General features: G+C 28.6%; 1 protein-coding gene across 3 annotated transcripts in view; it reads right to left on the reverse strand.

Annotated features, from left to right (window-relative positions):
* The window catches only part of LOC123259919, a 46,762-nt gene that overhangs the window by 22,646 nt on the left and 585 nt on the right, over positions 1-23,531 (reverse strand). For 2 of the 3 annotated variants that reach the window (XM_044720737.1, XM_044720736.1), the window contains exons 2-3: positions 21,940-22,186; positions 19,362-19,541 (exon numbers count right to left, since the gene is read on the reverse strand). In XM_044720737.1, the coding sequence (XP_044576672.1) occupies positions 19,362-19,541; positions 21,940-22,186 (427 nt within the window). Of the gene's footprint in view, positions 1-19,361; positions 19,542-21,939; positions 22,187-22,306; positions 22,350-23,531 lie in introns of those variants that run through there. The other variant, XM_044720738.1, reaches the window with a different exon arrangement.

Here is a 23,531-nt window from a genome sequence, read left to right on the forward strand (position 1 = left end):
TATCTGCTATCAATTGATATTATAAAGTTACAGAGTTGTGCCACCCAGTTATATTCCAGACTCGATTCTCCCTTTTTATATAGTAAAATCTGTTTTTGAAGGCATAAATATGGGAATCTGTTTCTGTCCATATTTAAAATTCTAACTACCCAGTTCCATGCTTGTTTCCAGACGTTAAAAGCAAGATCAATTTTGTTTGATTCAAATTTTACAAGAGCATTTGAGGTCGTGCGTTTCAGATTTAGAATTGATTTGAAAAAGTCTGTTAAAACAAAGTCTAATTCATTTGTGTATCTTAAAGCCCAGATTGGTGAGGCATAAAGAGCGACCGAAGATATCATACTGTCGAAGAGTAGCACTATGCTATTAAAGTTACTTATCTTTGCTTTGTAAATTAGCGATATGACTGCACTGGAATTAATGAGAAAAGTAAATTGAAAAATTATTGGACTCGTGGACATTATCTCACAGTAAATAAAAAATAATTGCTATTGAATCAATGAATAAGGTATTAATTATTTGGTATAAAATTAATCTGTGAAAAATATAAATTATATTTTGTCATATTACACTTGTGATATTTTTATGAGGTTACTAAAATTACTTTAATTTTTAGTATAATGAATTAATTAATTTTTCAGATTCGTGCTAATGCAGAACCACCGTTGAACTCGGAATTATCAACTTTCCTCATTGGAAACAAGGAATTGATAGAAGAAGATTTGATGTATCATAATTACTGTAATATATACATTCTAACTTTGTATTTAGAAATTTATGGATTAACAATAAAATAAAATAATTTTATTGATAATATATTGTTTAATATTAATACACGGAAAGATTAGAACCCGACTGGTTCGTGTTCTGCATCAGACTCAGTCGTGTGCAAGAAAAAATGGAAGAAAAATTAGTTTACACCAGACTGAGTCGTGTGCTCACCAGAAAGAGTCGTGTACGCACACGACTCACTCGTATTCTGCACCAGACTCAGTCGGATGCTGCACCAGAATCCATACCATATTATTAAATTTAGGAATCTAAACCTTTACGTTTTATTGCAAGTATCAGTATCTTAACTATTAATATATGTAAAGTTGCGCCAACAATGGAGGATGTTAGTAATTAATATGTTAATGCTCAACTCAAATACCGATATCTTAACTATTAATATATGTAGAGTTGTGCCAAGTATATTCGTTTATTTAAATCGAATATATACACTGATAGAAGGATTTGTTTATAGTTAAAAATATTTGTTAATATTTAACAAATCATTTATTAGAGAACACTTTTTAGTCCTTAACAAATATTTTTTAGTATTTAAAAAGATTTATTAATATTTAATAAATGAACATCAGATTTATTAAATACAAACGAATGATTTTAAATACTAAGAAATATTTGTTTAATATTAAAAAATGGTCTATAATAAATGATTTGTTAACTATTAACAAATATTTTTTAATACAAATAAATCCTTCTATCAGTGTAGTTTATTCATAATAAACGGAGATCTAATTCTTCACAATTAACTCTAGCATTTCTTTGTATTAAAAAAAATATCTTAACTACACGGAAAAAAGAAAACTCGAATAATTACAGTATAAAATGTAAAATCGGTCCCGTCGTGATCGAAACTAGAAAAATTACAGTTTGAAATAACATTTATCTAAATTCAATTTTTTAATTTAATATTCAGAGCTTTCAATGTAAATATTACATTTTACAATTTAATTTTTATAAAATCTGTAATAATTACATTTGAAACTGTAATTTTTCCATTTTTCATCACGAAGCGCCACGTTGCATTATATACTGTAATTTTTCGAGTTTTCTTTTTTCCGTGTATAAATATATCGTTTTTTCAGTGTGTCAGCAACAGGAAAAATTATGTTGCAGCAAGAGTTAAAAAAATTTTTTTGGGAATCGACGTAATAAGGGTTTAAAAATAAAATAGTGCAAGAAAAAATATTCTTTTCAAAATTTGATTTTATTTTTAGAACTGACAAAAAATTTTTCATCTGAACGAAAAAAATTTATACTGACATTATTATTATTACTTATCTGTCTGCCACAAGACTTTCGTGTTTATTGCTGCAACATAATAATTACATGACTGGATCATGTTGCTACAGCTATTTTTTTTCGTATAAGAATAGAACCCAAAAACACTATAAAAATGAGTATTAATATTAATTTGCTTCTATCAAAGGATTCTTAAATTTCTCTGACTGAAAATTGAAAATTTTCAAAAACTGGAAACCCATTTACATAGTCGAAAATCTAATCAGTTCATTCCCTCAAAAAGTAACATCGAATACAGCCAAGCGCATGAAAATCAGTACATTCATACGAGAGATATCGTTGAAAATTTTCAAAACAAGTATTATTTCAAAATAATTTTTAACTTCTTTACCAGATCAATTTTCTGGGTTTGAAATTTCTCTTACTTATCTCAACAATGAAAAGAATAAGAAAAATTTTGTCTCTGGTGTATTTATATGATAATATCGGTGTTTTTTACTTAAATTTAGTATAATTAAAAAAGTATTGACCTGGATTTGTCTTTTTAAGGTTTCATGTGGTTTTTAGCAATAGTTAGTTTAGAATAAGTTTTTCGAACAATATATGTTTTGATTAAGAATATCAAAAAACCAGTGAGCCTAAGTTTCTAAAATTTATAATTCGTAATTATCAACAGTCACATAGTGACTATAGGTTGCCAGTAAAAAAAAATAGTTTTCTAGTTGAAGCGAATTCTAAAATGAATTGTTATGTAGAATATTTTCATTGAATAAAAGAAACTGTTATAACTGATTGTTGTACGAATAATTCGAAACACTGAAAAATAATTGACTTGATTTAAAATAAAAATAGAAGATTTTTTTAGTTCAAGAGTTTTCTCTCTTGAATCAAGTTAGTTTCTTTTTGGAGAATAAAAAGAAAGTGCTCATCTAATTACACTTATCAATCTTAAAAATGAGAAATTTTTTTATTTATTTTTGTAAAAATTTATTTTTTTAAGTATCGATGATTCAAACAAATAAACTAAATACTTAGAAAAAATTCTTTTTTTCTCCTGCCTAAGCCGAAAGTTCAAATACCTTCCGCTTGCAGCCGGAATAAAACAGCAGTTTCTATCCTCGGAATAAATGAACGCGCACGCGCAATAGTGCCTACATCGGCTCTCACGCATTGTACGTTCTTCTCTTTAACACATACTTTTTCCGTCAGCACTTCATGTTGCGTCATTAGTGCAATATACTATAATTATAATAAAAATAATGTAATTTAGTGATAATGTGATTTATGATAATGTTTAGTGATAATTTAGTGATAATGTTATAGTTTGAAAATTTCAAAAATTATCATATTGTACCAAAAAAAGGTTGATTTACATAAAATATGTTAAATCACCAAGTCACTAGAATTATTCTTATATTAAAATTATCATCTAATATTATTATTAAGATTATCCATAATTATTATGAAATGAATACTTATAATTACTATTAATATTTATCAATATGAATATTTGAAGTTATAACACAAAATTAATTTTTTTAATATCTTTACTTAAATAATAATTTTAAATTATCAGTTATGATAATTTTAAATTAAATCACTAAAATTATTCTTATATTAAAATTATCATCTAATATTATCATTAAGATTATCCATAATTATTATTAAATGAATGCTTATAATTACTATTAATATTTATCAAAATGATTATTTAAAGTTATAATAAAAATTATTTTGTTATTTTCATAACACTAATTATTTTTTATAATATCTTTACTTAAATAATAATTTTAAATTGTATTTTTTCTTGACTGGGGGGGCTCCGCCCCAGCCTCGGGGCTTCGCCCCTGGACCCCTTCCATGATTACCTACGATGCTATTGCATTAAAAGATTCGCGAACTTTCGGCTTGGCAGGAGAAAAAATAGTATGTGTGACACGGGACGAAAATACTACATCCTCACCCGCGTGTTTGCCACCCTCGCCTTCGGCTCGGGTGGCAATCACACACGCGGGACAGAATGTAGTACTTTCGTCCCTTGTGGCACAATATACTATTTCTCTTAGTGATTGGTAATAATAACAATAATATTATCAAATTGTTAATTGACAAGAATAAAACCCAGCACATTCAAATCACTTCAGTATTATAGATAAGCTAGTTGAAAATTACCGTGACCAAAGGAGAAAAATAGTTAAATAACTTTAATAATTTAATCATTTTTTTAATTATTATTATTATGAAAAAATAGATTTATTGAATTGTGCTTTTCGTTTTAGTTTTTAGTTTTTCTTGTCATTGCCTGATAAGTTTTATTTTAAAGACGAACTTAGAAAATCGTTAAGACGTTAAAAAATACTATTTGTATATTATATGTCTAAAATATATTACTAAAAAAAATTATTTTTCTGTATATTAAGGGATTAGGTGGGTTTTAGAGGTTCAAAAAAAGGGTATTTTTACTATTTTTCTTTTAGTATATACCTCGTTATTGGACGAAGGAGAATAAAAAAAATTAAAATTTGAATTTTTAACAGACTTTGAACAAAAAAACACATTTTTTGGTCAAATTTTCGCCATGTATTTGCTCGAAAAAATTACTTGTAATAAAAAAAAAAAATCCTTCGTCCAATAATGAGATTTATCCATGTACTAACGAAATATGTTTACCCGAGTCGAAATTTTGATCGTATTTCGAACCTCCTAAGGTACGATCAACTTCGGATCATGGAGTTCAAAGTACGATCAGACAGAAATAAAAATTCGGTTCGATTTTGAACGTCTTGATCGTATTTGATAATGATAATAATAATAATAATAATAATAATAATACCAGTACTGGGCCATAGTTAATTTTTAAGTCTGGCCCATGCCATTTGATTAAAAATTTATAAAAAAAAGAATTTTTCAATGCCATTTTTTTAGTTTAATTTTGATGTAGAGCTAACGCAATGTTAGACCATTTGACTCTTAATTTAGACCTAACTATTGCTAATTATAGAAATAAAGTGAAAATCGCATTCCGTTCTAACCGAGATTCGAACCTAAGCCGCGCGCTTGCCAGACCGATAACTAACCCCTACACCGTATAACCGATGAGGTGATGCACATCTCATCATTCTCATAAACTAAATCTGTAAGGTGACAAAGTGTGACGGTTTACCATTTATATAATTTATGTTACTTAATATTGTGTTTAGATGAAAATTAACTATTTTTTACAAATGTTTATTAGTTAAAAAAATGCAAGAATTAAGTTCTTATCTTATATTACCTTAGACTTTGTACATTGTTCTGTATATTTTTAATATCTTATTTAAAATTTTAATGTTTAAAATTAGAGTTGTGAAGAAGGTATTAAAAGCGGGGAGGCGGAGGGGTGTAACGAGCGACGGCACCGCGGGCCTCATCGACGGACCGAGCAAGCTACCGCTACCGCGACCGCGTCGACTGCCCGTGCTACGGCATTTATGTATTTAGTTTTAGTTTTGTTTATGAGTTGAATTATTTTGTTAATTATTAATTATTATTGGTTATTATTATTTTTATTTGTTATTAATTAATTATTAATAATCATTGGAAACGACGTCGAAAAGTAAAAAAGGGAATTTGTTAGTTCGCCATCGTCGCGATAGATGGCGTCGCTTGTTCGCTCGTAGTAAAAATCGTCGAGCTAATATAAGCGAAACCGCGTCGTGATAATTTTTGTGACTGAAAGATCACGAAGGCTCTGTGACCATCAAAGAGTGTGGATGGTAGTGATTAGGACAGAGAACGTGTCAAGTATTATTCATTCACTATGGGCGGAGACCCAGAAACAACTGATACCGGTCAAGAAAAATGGCAAGAAGCCAAAACAAAAACCAAAAAACGAAAGCACGACGAAAAGGTACCTGATAATTACTCGAAATCTGAAGAAGACGACAGGCATATAGCACGAGTGACACCAGGCAAACTAAACCACGCAAGATTTCACCAATAGTGGTAAACACTAAAGTTACAGATATCAGTAAAGTAATACTAAATATCAAATCATTGTGTAAAGAACGGGTATATTTCAAAACAAATAATGTGAACATCATAGTTTATACCAACACCGAAGAAGACTTCAACACAGTTTCAACTCTCTTCAAAAAACTAGAAATCCAGTTCCACTCTTATGCAAACAAACAAGATAAAAAACGACATGTTGTCTTAAAAAATCTCCATTGTGCCACTCCTCAAGATATCATCGATGAACTAGAAAAGGATCACAGTGTCAGTGTAACTAAGTGTGTTTTAATGAAGCGTAAACAACAGAGTGAACAAAATGGCGATAATTTTACGCCAACGTACTTTATAACTCTTGCTAACCCAGAACAAATCGGTGTAATAAAACGTATTAAATTCTTGGGCTCATTTAAGGTTAAGTGGGAAGATTACAAAAATTCAAGGAAAATTACCCAGTGCTTCAAATGCCAAAGGTTTGGCCATGGCATGAGTCATTGCCACAATACTCCAAGATGCGTCAAATGCACGGAAGAACATCTCACCGCAGATTGTCCAAAATCTAAAGGAACCCAAGCCACGTGTGTTAACTGCTTAGGAAGTCATCCATCCAATTTCAAAGAATGTCCAATATACCTAAAGCATCTCCAGAAAATAGATGACAAGCGCATACAAGTGCATATAACTCATAACAAAAAACCTTCACCAATAGATGCCATACAATATCCACCACTAAAGCCAAGGGGACTACTACAAAATTTCGAACCAACAACAAGCAGTCAAATGGAACTAGATATGCTACAAATCAACTACGCAGCAGCAATGGCAGCAACAACAGTGAGCACCACAGATTCAAACGCACTAAACCATGGTACTGCACACAACAATTGCAACACTAGCTCAAATTCAAGTCTAATAAGTAAGTTTAATAATTTAGTTAATGAAGTACAAAAACTAAACTCTATATGTAATTTCGACAAACTCTTAAAGTTAGCATTGGATCTGAATGAAAAATTGAGCTCGTGTAGCAACGATTTAGAAAGAATTGTAGTAATAAGTAATAGTATAAATCATGGCTGAGTCGAGAAATAAAGCTATAAATTTAGTTCATTGGAATGCAAATGGAATTCGTGATAAATTAACTGAACTTACAGAATTTGTTTTCAGATTCAAAGTAGATATTTTAGTAATAAACGAAACTCAGCTCATTAAGAGCGACAAATGTTATATTAATAACTACAAATGCTATCGTAAGGATAGAGAGAATAAAAATAGAGGAGGAGGAGTAGCAATATTTATTAAAAATGATATTAGTCATACAGAGCTGTCTGTTCAAACTGAAAATATTGAAGCTCATGCTATAAGATTAAGTGATAACACACTCATAGTAAGCTGTTATAATCCTCCCCAAACAAACTTAAATATAAAAGATTTGAATAGAATATTAAGATTAAACAATAAAGTCATTATCATAGGAGATTTAAACTCCAAACATCCTCAATGGCACTGCAAACAAACTAACACTAATGGTCGTATATTGTGTAATTACATGCTTAAGCATGCTATAAACATTGAGTATACAGATAATTACACTCTCTATCCATACAATAATACTCTTCTGTCAAATGTAGACATCGTACTTAATAAAAACGTTCAGAAAATCACGAAGCCCATTACAATCAATGAACTCGACTCGGATCATTTACCGATACTAGTCATAATTAATGATACTACTATTAAGCGTAACTATCCAAACTATCTAGACTATAAAAACGCAAACTGGTCCAGTTTTCGATCTATTATTAACAAAAAACTCGAAATAAATGATAAACAAACAACACCAATGCATATAGACAATAATGTAGAAAACCTCACCAAAATAATACAACACTCTATCAATAAATCTATTCCTACAAAAAAATCAAATAAATATTCTCAACTTCCCCAACACATTCTCGATCTGATCAAAACAAGAAACTACCATAGGCGCAAATTTCAAAAAACCCGTAATTTTCAACATAAACAATTAAAAAACCACTTCTGTCATTTAATTAAATTTTAAATAAAAAAGTATAACACTGAAAAAATTACAAATAAATTAAAAACACTAAATTTAAAAGATAATTCCCTATGGAATGCTGTGAAAATGCGTAAAAATATTGTGGGAGTACTTTTCCACTCTCGAAAATTTTGCGTCAACCACCGTACTCTTTGGGCCATAAAATCCCTTCCCCGGCATTCAAGGGGCTCATGACGTCACGGGACCCCAAGACCAACGCTAAGTGTTAGCAAAGGCTAACACCCTCAAGAGTCAAGGGGCACGAGGCAGATTTTCCTCAGCCTCTGCGAGATACACACACCTACGGTCTAGGACACCCTATTTTCCTTTATTTCACGTATCGTATTATTGTAGTCGCGAAGTACTATCTTGACATTATTATTTATACACGAACTTTATCTATTGTATCGTTTTCTGATAACTATATTCTACGGGATTGATTATTTATTGTGAGATTTAATTAACTTCATTCGAATATTGTAAAGAGTATAGTTATAACTTGAATAAATTATAAAACCAAAGAAATAGATTACTACAATATAAATAATCATATTCCAACATTGCATGGCGAAACTGGACTAGTTTATAACGGCTGTGATAAAGCAAATGCCTTAGCTAATGTATTTGAAAAGGTGCATAAATTAACTTTAGATCTCAGTGACGATCTCACCGAAAGAATTGTAAAGCATCATTACCGAGAAATAAGTGAATCATCGATAAATACCGCTGAGCTGACTCACATAACATCTACTGAAATATATAAGGCTATAAATAAAACAAAAAATAAAAAAGCCCCTGGTTTTGATGGCTTGCAAAACTTAATTTTGAAAAATCTTCCGAAAAAAGCTATTGTTCAATTAATTCATATATACAATGCATCAATAAATCAATCATATTTTCCAGACTCATGGAAGGAGGCCAAAATCCTAGCATTCCATAAACCTGGAAAAGACAAACAGTTTCCGCAGAACTATCGGCCAATTAGTCTCCTAGCTACGCTGGGAAAAGTCTTCGAAATAATTATTAATAATCGTATTAAATCATACTTAACTAAAAACGACATCTTAATACCAGAACAATTCGGCTTTAGACCTAAACATTTTAGTACACAACAATTAGTCAGACTAACTGACCATATCAGTACTGAATTTAATAAAAATATAAGCACCGCTTTACTTTTGTTAGACATTGAAAAAGCTTTTGACACCGTCTGGAGAAAAGCACTAATCTATAAACTAAACATATTAAACGTACCTCTGTACATAATCAAATGGATAGATAGCTATCTAAAAAATCGAAGATTTTCTGTAGTAGTTGGAGATGGCCGTAGTTCTACGAGAAATATAGCCGCAGGAGTTCCTCAGGGCTCGATCTTAGGACCTATCCTATTTCTCATATACATCAACGATATCCCTAAATATCAAAAATCAAATTTAGCTCTATTCGCGGATGATACCGCAATCTATACATCATCATTTAGTAAAGATATGGCTCTTAAATACCTGCAAAATCACATATATCTACTTGAGAGTTATTATGCTAAATGGAAAATCAAAATCAACATAGATAAAACTCAAATCATCATATTCTCCCACAAACAAAAAGCTATCAAGACTCAATTAACTATGTATGGTCAACAATTAACACAATCCACCGAAGCAAAATACTTAGGTCTCACACTTGACCCTAAGCTAACTTTCTCAAACCACATCAAGTCAGTCGCTCGCAAGGTCAACTCAGCGGTATCGTTGCTGTATCCACTTATTTGCCGAAACAATACTCTAAGTCAACATAATAAATTAATTATATATAAAATGTGCATATTACCTATTATCTTATACGCATGTCCAGTCTGGAGTAATACATGCTATTCAAATTATCACAGACTGCAAATTATACAAAATAAAATACTGTGTATGATTAGTAATGCTCAATACGATAAGCGTATTAAAGACCTACACAATAATCTAAACATTAAATACATTAATGAAATCATTAAAATACACTCAATGAAATTTTATAATGAAAAATTAAACTTAAAGATATTATCAAACGTCTGTAAACTAACAGAAATCAACGACTACTGTAAATATAAATTACCACAACATATTGTAATGAATAACATATAAACATCTCATATTTTTATCCTTTTTTATCTGAATAAAAATTTCTAATTGGGTTTTTCTCGCTTTTTTCCCACTCTTTATAATAATAATTAATTAGTATAACAACAAATCACAACAAAATCTAACTGTTCAAAATTATGTAAGCCTAAGGGCAGGGTACAAAATAAATAAATAACACTGTATAGATATACGCTACAAACTGTATGTAATAAATTAAATCAATAAAAATCTTTGAAATTGAAAATTGATAATTTTTGTTCTTTCAAAGAACAAAAATTGACTTTATCTGAAATTAATAATTGATTAAAATATTTCGAATAAATTCGAAATATCCAATTAATAATTAATTTCTTAGTCCCAGCGACTATTTAGTATGGGAAAATAATTTTACGAAAATTATTTATTTTGTATGAAGATTATTTTCTAAGTGTCGTGGATGAATTTGTTTGGAAATGTATTTTGATTGGAATTTCTGAAATCTGTTAAATTGATTGAATGAATTTAATATTTAATTTCGGAAATTTAAATAAAAACTTAGAAACTTTCGGGGATTTCCCGAAGTTCGACGGCGAGCGATAGGTGGCGATAATTCGCCAATAATTTTCGCTGTTAGTAATAATTTTCGGGTTGATAAAGCCCGAAAATTATCCGCCGTTAAGCAACCTTTCTCTGGGGTTAATTTCTCGTCTAGAGACTTCTGGCCGAGGAATTAGAAGAGGGTTCACTCTACCTGGTGCGGACTACCACAGGTAAGTGAACTTGATCTCCTACGATAAAAGGCGACTCTCCACCTGGAGGCCTTCAGCCAAAAGGAGGCAACCACAGCCGATTAGGTGGGGCGAGGTGGATTTTATTCACCCTCCCCTTGGGAAACGCGAAGTAGGGCCTGCGGGGCGGCACTAGTCACCCGTCAGGAATCGGGCACCAGAGGGCCGACGGAAGGGAATTAGCGACGCGTTTTTGTAAACAACGGGAGTATGATATTACCGAAGTCGGTAATGATATTAGTAAACGCCGTGTATGTATGGGTTTTGTTTAATTAATCGCCGTTATTGTAAAATGTATAAATTTAATGTTTTGTTTATTAGAATAAAGAGGTTCTGTTTTTGATAATTATAATTAGATTTTCGAGTTTAATTAATTTAGATTTACCCTCGTTAGGATCCTGGACTCCGGCGAGCTTAAATCGAGCCGGGGGTAAAAATACGCCAAAAAGTACCCGTTACAGAGTATTAAAAATTCAACCATAACTTATTACATTTTAATTGTTTTAAGACCAAATCAATTTTAACGATATGCAATTGTTTTGGTTAAATAATAAATTAAATATACACTCATTAATCCATTTACCTGACTCAGTGAAAAATTTAGGACTTTTGTGGGTTCATACGTGCTATGAATTCGAAGATCTGAATAGTCAAATATTAACACTATTGCATGGTACCTGACATCTTGATAGTCAGCTAGCAAGATCTCAAAGCCAATTCATAACAATGACAAAATTTATTGAACTATCAGCAAATGAAAATGTACGTAATTTTTGTCAGGACAAAAAAGTACACACAAAAATTTTGAATCAAACTTCTGATAATTGTTACAGTGTTGGCAATTACAAGTGTCTTGAAAATGTTGATATTCCATTAATAATTATTCTTGAAATTCAATGAAGTGAGTTATTAATTGATAGTATTACTATAAGACTATACTTGAGGCTTATGAAAAATAATAAGCTATATGTCTCTGAAATGTATAAAGATAACTTGCAAACACAATCTTTAGTGGTGCAATATCTAAAAAATAACCATCTCCAATTTAGACTGATTTATTGTTTTATGCAATGATCATGCTGTATTTATTTACAAAACATTCGTAATTGTAAAATTAATCATCACTTTACTATTATTCGTGGAGTAGTTGCAAATAACGTATTTGTTGCTAATGGTGATAATTTTTTAAATGATAGAAGATCATTCTTATGTAAGTGCGATAAAACTGAAAACATTGAAGCTGTCGCGGTAGAATCATTAGCAGCACCTTGCTTCTATATAATAAGTAATAGTTTAAAATAAACTAAAAAAAATGCTTTTTATAGAAAACTAAACTAAAAAAGAGAAAATGAATTTGGATAAATGTGAATTAACAATAGTGTAAATAAGAAAAATATGTACTTTATTGTAAAAAAAAAGCGTAGGGTGCATGGTGTCAATAGTTATAAATATTTTATTGACAGATATAAGTAGAAGGATTATTATTTCGACAATAGCTTAAAAAGCACCCCACGCTTTTTTTAAAATAAAATACATTTTTTTCTTATTTACACTATTATTAATTTATATTTATTAAAATTTTTTACATTATTCTTAATTCAAATTTATTAAAATTTATTTTCTATTTTTTAGTTTGGTTTTCTATAAAAAGCGTTTTTTTTAGTTTTTTTTTAAACTATTATTTAGTTTCTACTTTTTAGTTTGGTTTATTTATTTTAAACTACTATTAATTCCGTGATTACTATTAGTAACTATAATTATGACTATTGCCTTGACTATTGTGCCAAGCCGAGTGCTCGAATCAAAATGGTACGCATGCGCAAGATCACGCGCTTGCCCTATCTCTCTTGCTCTCACGCGAAGGATGCGTGAAAAAATCATTCAATCTTGACAATCTTAATTAGGATAATGGAATCCGAACAAAAACAGTTTCACTGTAAAAAAATCACGCCAAGTCCACGTTCATAAGACTATTAAGAAAAAAAAATTTTATTTCTTTACAAAAAGATATAAAATAAAAAATTAAAAAATCCAAGTAACCGATATGGTTGTATATGATTTTCGGAAATTAAAAAAAATTTTGTTGTAAATTTAAAAATTAAAAGAAACAATTTTGGAACGTATTTAGTGTGCGTGGTTACGAAAAATTTCACTTTTTATGAAATTCCTAAAATCTATCTACTAGGACTTTTAAAAAAAATTGAAGTACACAATGACGCACACCAAGTACGTTCTAAAATTGTTTCTTTTAATTTTTAAATTTACAACAAAATTTTTTTTAATTTCCGAAAATCATATACAACCATATCGGTTACTTGGATTTTTTAATTTTTTATTTTATATTTTTTTGTAAAGAAATAAAATTTTTTTTCTTAATAGTCTTATGAACGTGGACTTGGCGTGATTTTTTGACAGAGAAACTGTTTTTGTTCGGATTTCAGTATTTTTTGTAATTATAATAAAAATTGACAATTTTAATTTAATACATTTCCGGTGGCAAACTATCCCCTTTAAGCTATAGTTCATGTAAAAGTTATTCTTGCGCCGCCTGGCATGTGTAATTGCAAGCTGTCAAATATCTTTTTTTCACTGTAGTTTCCCATCTATTATAAGATTAGCATGCATCCTTATATTATTTAGCTTCTGGCCGTCCGCTTTTTACATAAGAAAAAAGTTAATAAAATCTAAAAATCTGGGTCGCTATAATTTGTGCTGATTATTTTTAATAATTTTAAATAGAAATTATAAAGATAATTGATAATAATCAAGTAATACGCGTAATAAAAAGCATGAACTACTATTATAAAATATCATATAAAAAAAAATCAAAATAAATTTGAAAAAAAAATTTGTAACCTCAAAAAACCATTCTGCTTACGGTATATACACACTCGGTAGTCTGGCTTGAGAACGGAACTTGGCGCCAGACTCTATCAAGTCTGTTGATAATCTCATCAAATTAGTGTATTGTCATCGGTCCTTGATAAGTCTACGAAGTTTAAATGAAATCTGACCATTTGAAGTGGGTCAAAAGCAAGTTCACAGGAGTCGGTTACAAACAAACATACAAATGAAGCTTATAAAAAGCGTGTAAAAATTCAGACACAAATCTATGAAGCAGTACCGATAAATAACACGGAACAAGAATAATAGAAGTATCCATGAAGTTTTTTCACGATTTTCGCCAAAAATCTAATTACATTTTATGTATTAAATATTACATCAGAAATACATTTAAGACTTATTTTTTTTTAATTAAAAATATGTATGAATTTATTATAATTACATCTTTATTTGAAGAATATATATTGTGAAAAAATTTTTTACAAGTAATAAATAATTATTTTTAATAGTATTTTCTAGTAGGTTTTTTACAATTTTTAGAACTGATGTATTTTATAATGTAAATATATTTTTGATGTATGTGTTTAAAATTTCTTACTTTCAACATATATTATAATATTATCTTTATATATTGATAGGATTTTGAAAAAAAAAAAAAAATAAATTGAACTATTTCTCGAAAAATGTAATTTAACACAAATTATATTGCGCTTGAGGAATTATAAAAACATAATAAATGTATAGATAAATAGAATAAATCCATGAAAGTTACAGGTTAATATGGGCAGAAATTATTTTTGTTATTAGTTTAATTTATTCAATAATTATTTATAATTAATAAAATTTTATTTATTACTTTTATCGGACTTGAAGGTTTAAAGTCGGATCTCTCGATGAACGGTCGGTCCGAGGAGTTCAAAATCCGATTTCTCGCTAAACAGTACATCCAAGATGTTCAAAATCGGAACTAGTCGGACCATGGAGCTCAAAGTAAGATCAATTTCGGATCAGGAATTTCAATATACGAACTAGTCGGACCATGGAGCTCAAAGTACGATCAATTTCGGATCAGGAGGTTCAATATCCGATCGAAATTTCGACTCGGGTAGTTCTTTGATTTTAGTTGAACCAATAATGAGTCATGATGTCCATGGCAAGAGCATTTTTTTTTTTGAGACGTCAAGGGAGATGAGGTACTCAACGGCTGAGTTTTCAGAATTTTTAAATAAAAATTTCACAAAGTACTGTTTAAATATGTATCTTTGATATGCTGAATTGTTTAAATAAAATATATGATTGTAGCGGCATGACGACCGAGCGGACTAAGTCATTATCCCAATAGTTCGTTCGTGCATCATCTCGTGAGGCGAGGGTTCGAGCCCCGACGGTTGTTCGAATAGTTTCAACATCAATCGTCGGGGCTCGCTCCGCTAGCCGAACTGTACTGGTATGGGTTTTCTCTGTGGTTTCCCCATCGCCACTATTCCAACAACCGATAGAAAGGGGTGAGGAATAGGGTAAATGCAGTACAGAAAGCACAAGTCGGTCCACAGCCGCATTGGAATGAAATTATATGTACGAAAATTATATTTTGATTATAAAAAGTGGAGAACATGTTGATAATAAAAAGTGGAGAACATGTTGAGTATAAAAAGAGCGGAGAATATGTTAATTATAAAAAGGGTTGAAAAAACTGAATTGATAATATAGAGCGGAAAGTAACCTTGTAAAAACCAGAAAACGGTATACAAGTAAAACTCATAATAATAATAATAATAATATATGATTGTACATACTAAAAAAAAAAAAATAGTAAAAATACCCTTTTTTTGAACCTCTGAAACCCACCTAACCCCTTAAGTATAAAAATATTAATTTATCCTCTCATTTACAACTATTTTTATGATCACACAGTATATAAAAATTTCTATAAACCACTATAGAAGATCGATAGAATGGAACATTTGTTGCAAAAATAAATAAAGCTTTCACTGGCAAAATTTATACCTTTTGTGACCTTTTTTTCTTCCTCATCACTCAATAACTTCATACACGATATAGTTCTTCTATATATCTTTTTATTACTACGCAAGATGCACTCTTTTGCAATAGGACGTCAGAAGCTAAAATAATGAACATAACAAATATTTATTGCTATACATAAAACTCTATGTACTACTTTACATATTTTATAACTACTATCTATTATTTTTCCGCAATTTTTCTCCGTTTGAAAATATCACTATTTTATCATAATCGTAGAATAAAAAATCAAAACCTTACGTTATTTGTCGTAAAGCACTAAGGGAAGTATCCATGATGGTTAAAAAAAGAAAGTGTGCGATAACCGCAAGATACTGTTTTTTTTGTATCTCTCGAATGTTCACTACTGTAATTCTTCAATAGAACGAAAAAATATTTATAAGTTGTTCCATTTAATAGCACTGCACGAAGTGAATAATAAACGTGGTTATAAATCATTTTTTTTTTTTTTTTTGAGACATGATATTATTGTCTTTAAGGGAGGGGAAACATATAATTAATCCGATAGATAATATGACCCGCACAGTAGTAGACTATACAAGCGGGAAAGCGGGAGGAAAAATGTAGAAATATAAACCAGAGGAAAATAAAATACCTCATATAAATCGGGTCTTTGCGTATTATAAGATAATTCGAATTTGTATTGATAATCTTATTATTAATTAACTATTTTTGTATTTATACTTCATTGTTCAAGGTTTTGCACAAAACGATGATTATAATAAATTTATCGGTTATTTATTTTACTTATGATAATGATGAATAAGTTATTGATGCATATGAAAAACCTGTTAAACGCAATGATGTTCAGTTGTGCAAATTTATGAAGATCAAACATTTTTTCTTTTTAAGTTTTATCATTCCGTGCGATTTAAGAAATTGATTGTATTTTTTTTAAGTTTAAAGTTAATAAAAATTTTTTTCTCTGATGAAACTTAAATAAATTATTAATAATAATTATAAATGTTAAAACACGCCTAAAATTGTATGAGATTAATTTTTTTTTATTAAATTTTTAGAATAAAATTTTTACGTGTCCAAAAAAAAATAAGATCAAATTTAACGTGTATGAGTATAATGAAGTATCTTGATTAAATTGCATCTATTTTGTGATTAAATAAAACTAATTAACATGAAAGCTCACTAATATTATTGAAATAAATGTGTCCATTTATCTCAAGATTAAGTCAATTAATTTTTTGTGATAGAAATGAATTTAACAAAACATTTTTGATAATAAATAACATTAAAGTAACAAACTGCTGTGTCATGATATAATATACTTATCATTATTAAAAATAGTTTTTACGTAAAGATTGTCGATAGATATTTTTGTTACATATAATCGATTCTGAAGAATAGCATCGACTAAATTGTCTCACTTATTCGAACGTGGGAAACCTTAAAATATCAAATAAAAGTAGAGAGAAAAAAACCTAGTATTACGCGATAATTCTCTATTAAGAACTATATATCACCGAGCTTTAAACCTTGTTATTATATGATTTAATTATCTAGATCTAGTTCACTTTCTCCCTAATCTTGTCCTAAAACTATTGATTTGATAGAATTACAAATTAAAAAATTCTGATAAATATTAAATGGTATTATTAAATTAAAAGTTAAACTTACCAACTATCTCGTACCTTTTTGAATATTTTATGTGTCAAATTATTGGGTAACGAAAAACGTTTCTCCTTAGTAATATTAAAACTTTCATCCATTTTCACAAAATTTATCATATTTTTTTTTCTTTATTAATTTTACTGCTTAAAAATTGTTCACAAACAATAATATTCACTTATTTGAAATGATAAATATTGACAAAAATGGTTTCACATTTTTTGAATCAATAAATTGAAAATATTACATAAAATTATTACTTAGGTTTTGAATTAGTAATTTAAAGATTTAACATAAGAAACATAGCAACAAAAATTTACACACAGATTTGAATATTTTGATGTTACTATATCGTTTGTATAGTATATAATGGAATACTTTAATAATCATTCGATATAATAGGTAGAACATGAAGAATGTGAAAAAAACAAATTAAAAATAATCAATATCCTCAAGAGACAGATTTTTACATTATCTTCTCCACCCATTTCAATATTTACTCATTCATTTTTTTCTCTCTATGCAATTGTAATTTATCAATAGATAATTACAATTTCCAGCTACGATATAAAAAAAACTAATAACAATTATATTAAAATAAACAAGTAGTAATTATTACAACTAAATCATCAGATCACAATGGCACGACACAAATATAATAATATCTCACACGTTACTGATATCAATTTGATGAAGATAATATATAGTATAAATATATATTCAGACTCATTTATTCCGTAATTGATTTAATTCAAGATTTAAAAATACTTACATTATAAACTCAACTCAAACAATAAGCCAGGTGTCCTACAACAAGCTGATAGTAGAGTTTTTTATCAACTTTCTAACGTATACATTCTTATCATTTATCAAAGATTCTTGTATTTAATTGTACAGATCGAATAATAATAATTAATTCTTATCACTAAATTATAATGGAATTTTTTTTTATCTAATTTAGATTTAGAAAATTAAGATTTTCTTTAATTGTTAATTTGAATTAAACATACAGTGCGAATGAAAAAATATTTTAAGGGGGGACACCACTGTGACGATCGAAAAAAAGACGTGATTTTTGGGAATTTTTTTGACAGGGAAAATAAAGGAATTTGGGGATCGGATTTTTTTTATTTTATTAAGGGTACATTAAAGATTATTATCCTAAATTTTTATTAAAAAATATGTAATTATTACAAAGTTATTAACAATCTCGAAGAGCACGAGAAAAAAATTTCCCCCTCCATGGTCGGTTCGATAACTCAAAAGCGGATTATCTGAAAATAAAAATCCAAATTGCTTTTTAATCAGTAAAGATGTAGTTATCGTCACACGTACGGAATTTAAAAAATTTTTATTTTAAAGATTTTTTTAGCCGGGTTAAAACAAAAAAAAAAAACAGTAAGAATAGTGAAAAAATTTTCAATCAGTCGCTATTTTTTAAAAATTAAAATTTTTTAAATTCCGAACGTGCAACGATAACTACATCTTTACTGATTAAAAAGCAATTTGGGTTTTTATTTTCAAATGATCCGTTTTTGAGTTATCGAACCGACTATGGAGGGGGAAATTTTTTCTAGTGCTCTACGAGATTGTTAATAACTTTGTAATAATTAAATATTTTTTAATAAAAATTTAAGGTAATAGTCTTTAATGTACCCTTAATAAAATAAAAAAAAAAATCCGATCTCCAAATTCCTTTATTTTCTTTGTCAAAAAAATTCCTGAAAATCACATCTTTTTTTCGATCGTCACAGTGGTGTTCTCCCTTAACGAATTTATATAAATCTTAAAAATGTAGCTGTTTGCTTTTAATTTTTTCTTCAAAGTTAAGGATAATGTTGTTCTTATTTATTTTTTATTAAACAAATGAATAAATAAACTTACCCATTAGTATGTGAGGATTCACAGGAATCTGGAGGTCCGGATATTTGAACCTTTGGAAGCCCATAGCCTTCCGGAGACGTGTTTCCAGATGGATTATGTCGTTGGTTGCGTTGGTTGTTGTGGGAGCTAATAGAATCATCGCTATCACTGCTATGTGCTGACCCAACTCCACCACGAGGTCTAAAAAACACCAAATCACCCGCTAGTTTAAATTTTTTTAATTTAATCATTAATAATTATTAATTTGCCAGAACTTTTAACGAATAACAACGGTAACAGCTTAAATAAAATAATACTAGGTATATCAAAGTTCGAAGGTGTTTTATAAGATAAGACATTAAACGTTATCATACATTACATTATCTTTAATTAAATTTATTTATACTTTTATATCATCCATTAATAGTTTGTTAAAACTAATTTTTTCATTGTGTGACTATAAACTCTTAATAACATTAAAATTATCAGAAGGGAAATTAAAAAAAACCCATTTTTTTTCCTTTATAAAAATAAATTTCAATTTGAAGAATAAAATTTTTTTTTTCTTACACAGTTAAATTTTTTTCGATTTTCATTATTCACTCACTCAATTTTAAAATTCCATTATTATTAATAAATTTGCGTGACATTGATTAGTGATTTATTGTAGCTAACATGAAAAAGAAAACTCGACGATTGTCGAACAAATACCAAGATTGTTGCTTGTTGGTCTAAGAAACCTTTGAAAGCTTCTGGATTTCATATTAAGAATTGTGGTGATTGGACAATCACAGTTTAGTTGGCAGCAAATATACATTAACTGTTAACTTGTAACTGGTGTAGTGTACAAATAAATAATAATAATAATAATAATAATAATAATAATAATAATAATAATAATAATAATAATAACAATAATAATAATAATAAAATGTATAAGTTTCTTTATTATAAAAACGTTAAAGATGGCAGTAAACGATCAGCTGACGCAAGACTAACTGTCAACAATCAGCTGTGCAATGCCAGGTGAATTTCTTACCGTGCAAATGCTTTTTTAAAAAATTTCTCTCCAAATGTACCCTTTTTACGAAATTAATTTTATAAAAAATTTAATTAACAATTTATAAATATTTTTCTGCGACAATCTGATTATTAAAAAAATATAAATTAACACTCTTTCACATGGAAGATTTGGTATTTTAAATTCCTGGTAATAATATTTAGGAGTTGGTAATTAATTTGAGTAAAATTATAAATAAATTTTATTTTCAAAAATAGCACCTGTGGTGAGTGGGATTGTCGTAGTTGGCAGTCCAATACAAGGGCGCCACTGTTCTGATGAATTGCTGCTTACAGCAGGCACATATCAATGAATGAATTACTCGTTTTTTTTTATTTTATAAAACTTAAAAAATCTAATAATTTTTTAAAGCCATTATTATATTAAATTTTTCAACTTAAAAGATGGCAATTAATTTTTTAATTTTTCACTGTTCATAAATCAAAAATATTTTCATATGCTTTATTCATTAGAAAATAATTATTTTCAATAGATCAATCACAAATTTATTAAAAAATTTCAAGTGATATTAAAAATAAATTTGTGCTTCGAACACACACGTGTAATGTTTAACATTTATTTTCCAAAGCTTAATTATTATTTATCTGGATATTTTAACAGAAGCAAAAAAGTGCAACATTTTCACTGGGCTTTTCACGTTACAAATATCTTTATCATTCAGATTAATATAAGTTTCCTTTTTTATGAAAATGAGAACACGACATTGCGACCGTGACAGTAGAATACGGTGATGATAATGATGATGATGATGATGATGATAGTGATGATGATGATGATGTTTAGCCCGCGCACTTGGAGAAACGCGCGTGTATTTTTGTCACTATCTTTTTTTTAGCTTATGACTTTCCATGCTGCTTGTCTTCATCACTCTCATTCCTTCATATTCACTTGCATCTTCACCAACATAGCAAGTATAATGGTAACTACGCATACACTCATCTCAACTTGGCGTCTGCGCTACCGAGATCATCTATTGACCGAACATCACATACTTACCTCTTTATCGATGAGCAGATGTAATGTAAGCATACTCCTTACTTTCCTGCTGATGTATTTCCGTATAGTTATAGCATTTCAATGCATTTTTATGAATTTATAATATTATATTATATAATTTATAACAGATAGTGATGCTGATATCAACATCATAATCTAATCAAATCATTAATTTATGTTAAATCAACATTTCAAAGGTTTTCATAAATATCGTTCACAGGTCACAGCACTCAATATTTTTCAATCAGCTGATTCACCATCACAAAAATGAGGATGACGATGTGGGATGTGGGTGTATGATAATTATTAGAGCATATTCATGCAACATGTAATCAGTATATTCATGCCACAATAAGCTGATTGTTTTTTATAAATTTTATAGTATTGTGAAAAATTAAAATTGAGTCAAGTGTATTTATTACAAACTATTTATATGATTATTAATAATTTAACAAATTAATTAATTAATTTCGTAAATTAAATTTTGAAAATTTTAGATATTAGATGATTGAAATTACTCACCTGGGCATGGAAACAAGAGGACATCCAAGCTGAAGAAGACTGATAGCAAGCTGTTCCGGCGCAGGTGCTGAATATCGGGCAGGACGTATACTGCTTGATTCTTGATAAGTTTCATTATTGTTTCTAATTAATCCATTATTTGTACTATCGGGTACACGGAGGCGATTCCCTTCAGCATCTTGTTCTTGTCGTAAACGTTTGAAATTCAATGAACTACCACGACGTAATGGACTTCTCAATTCTTCTTCTGTAAAATATAAAATACTTAGTATAATCAGTAATAAATTTTCTTTAATCACTAATTAGTAATATCTTTTTAAAAACTTAACATAAAATAATTATTAATATAAAAATAATTAGATTTTACCTTGAATTTGGAATATTCTTAATGACATTAATAAAAATTTTGAAGGCAAATTGTTTAATTATATTATCTTGTATTTAATGTAATTTATAGAAGAAAGATTTATATTTAATAAGAGAGGCGATCTATTAAGTTATTGTCAACATCAAAATTTTAGAGTAACTATAAAATAATAAGATTCACACGTTTTTGGCACAAAGCCGCGCATACAGCAGTTGAATCCAGAGGACTCCAGTTCTTTTACGATATAAATGACGTGGCATTGGCCTTTTTATTTAATATTTATTCTAACTAAACGAATCATCCTAAAATTTTGTAATAAACAAAAACCATGACTAAGTGCAGAAAATAATTTTCACCAAAAAAATATTTTAAAAGCGCGATTAATGTACCGATAAATTATTTTACTACGTAATGAAAATAAGTGGACTAGAATTATTATCGATGAACTTTAATATTCAACAATATACAAACTGGAAACCATTAAATCATTTGTATTAGCATATAATAGTTCTCTCATCTTTATTGCCTTAACCATTTATTCATAGCAATTTCTGTTTATCTGCCTTTTATCTTTTTTTTTTCTTTTACCATTTTTGAATTAATTCTGTTCTAAATATTAATTGATGAACAGAATTTGATGACTTATTTTATAACTATAGAAATTATGATTTAAATATTTGCTTATAATTATTTTTTTAATTAATTCACTAATATTTGTTATTAAATAAGTATTGAAGGGTGTATTTAACTCATGAGTTTTTTTCAGAATCAATAAAAAAATTACCTCTATAGCTTACGGTTCGTTTATCATCATATTAATAATTTAAATATGGACAAGAAAATTGAAAAGAAAAAAAAAGACATTCGAGATTTTATCGGCGTTTCTCCGGAAACTATTTTTTTGACCTGGTTGATATGATCGATTACATTCAAAATTTTTTGGTATTTTTCATATAATCAGATTTGAAAACTGACAATATCTTAAATTTTTTTTTCTCAACAATATTTTGTATATTTTTATTATATTAAGAAGGAGCCTGTAAAGTAAAAAAATAAATAATAAAATGTTTATCTTATTGTCTGAAAACATTGATGGAATTTAGATTTATAGATTAAATAAAATATTAACTTGAATTTAAGCGCATCTTAAAACTAATTAAAAGTGACATATATAAATAAAAGTAAATTATACCAGCAAATATTATTAAAGTCAAAAATTCCTAGT

The sequence above is a fragment of the Cotesia glomerata genome, linkage group LG2, assembly GCF_020080835.1.
Source record: "Cotesia glomerata isolate CgM1 linkage group LG2, MPM_Cglom_v2.3, whole genome shotgun sequence".
Taxonomy (NCBI): domain Eukaryota; kingdom Metazoa; phylum Arthropoda; class Insecta; order Hymenoptera; family Braconidae; genus Cotesia; species Cotesia glomerata.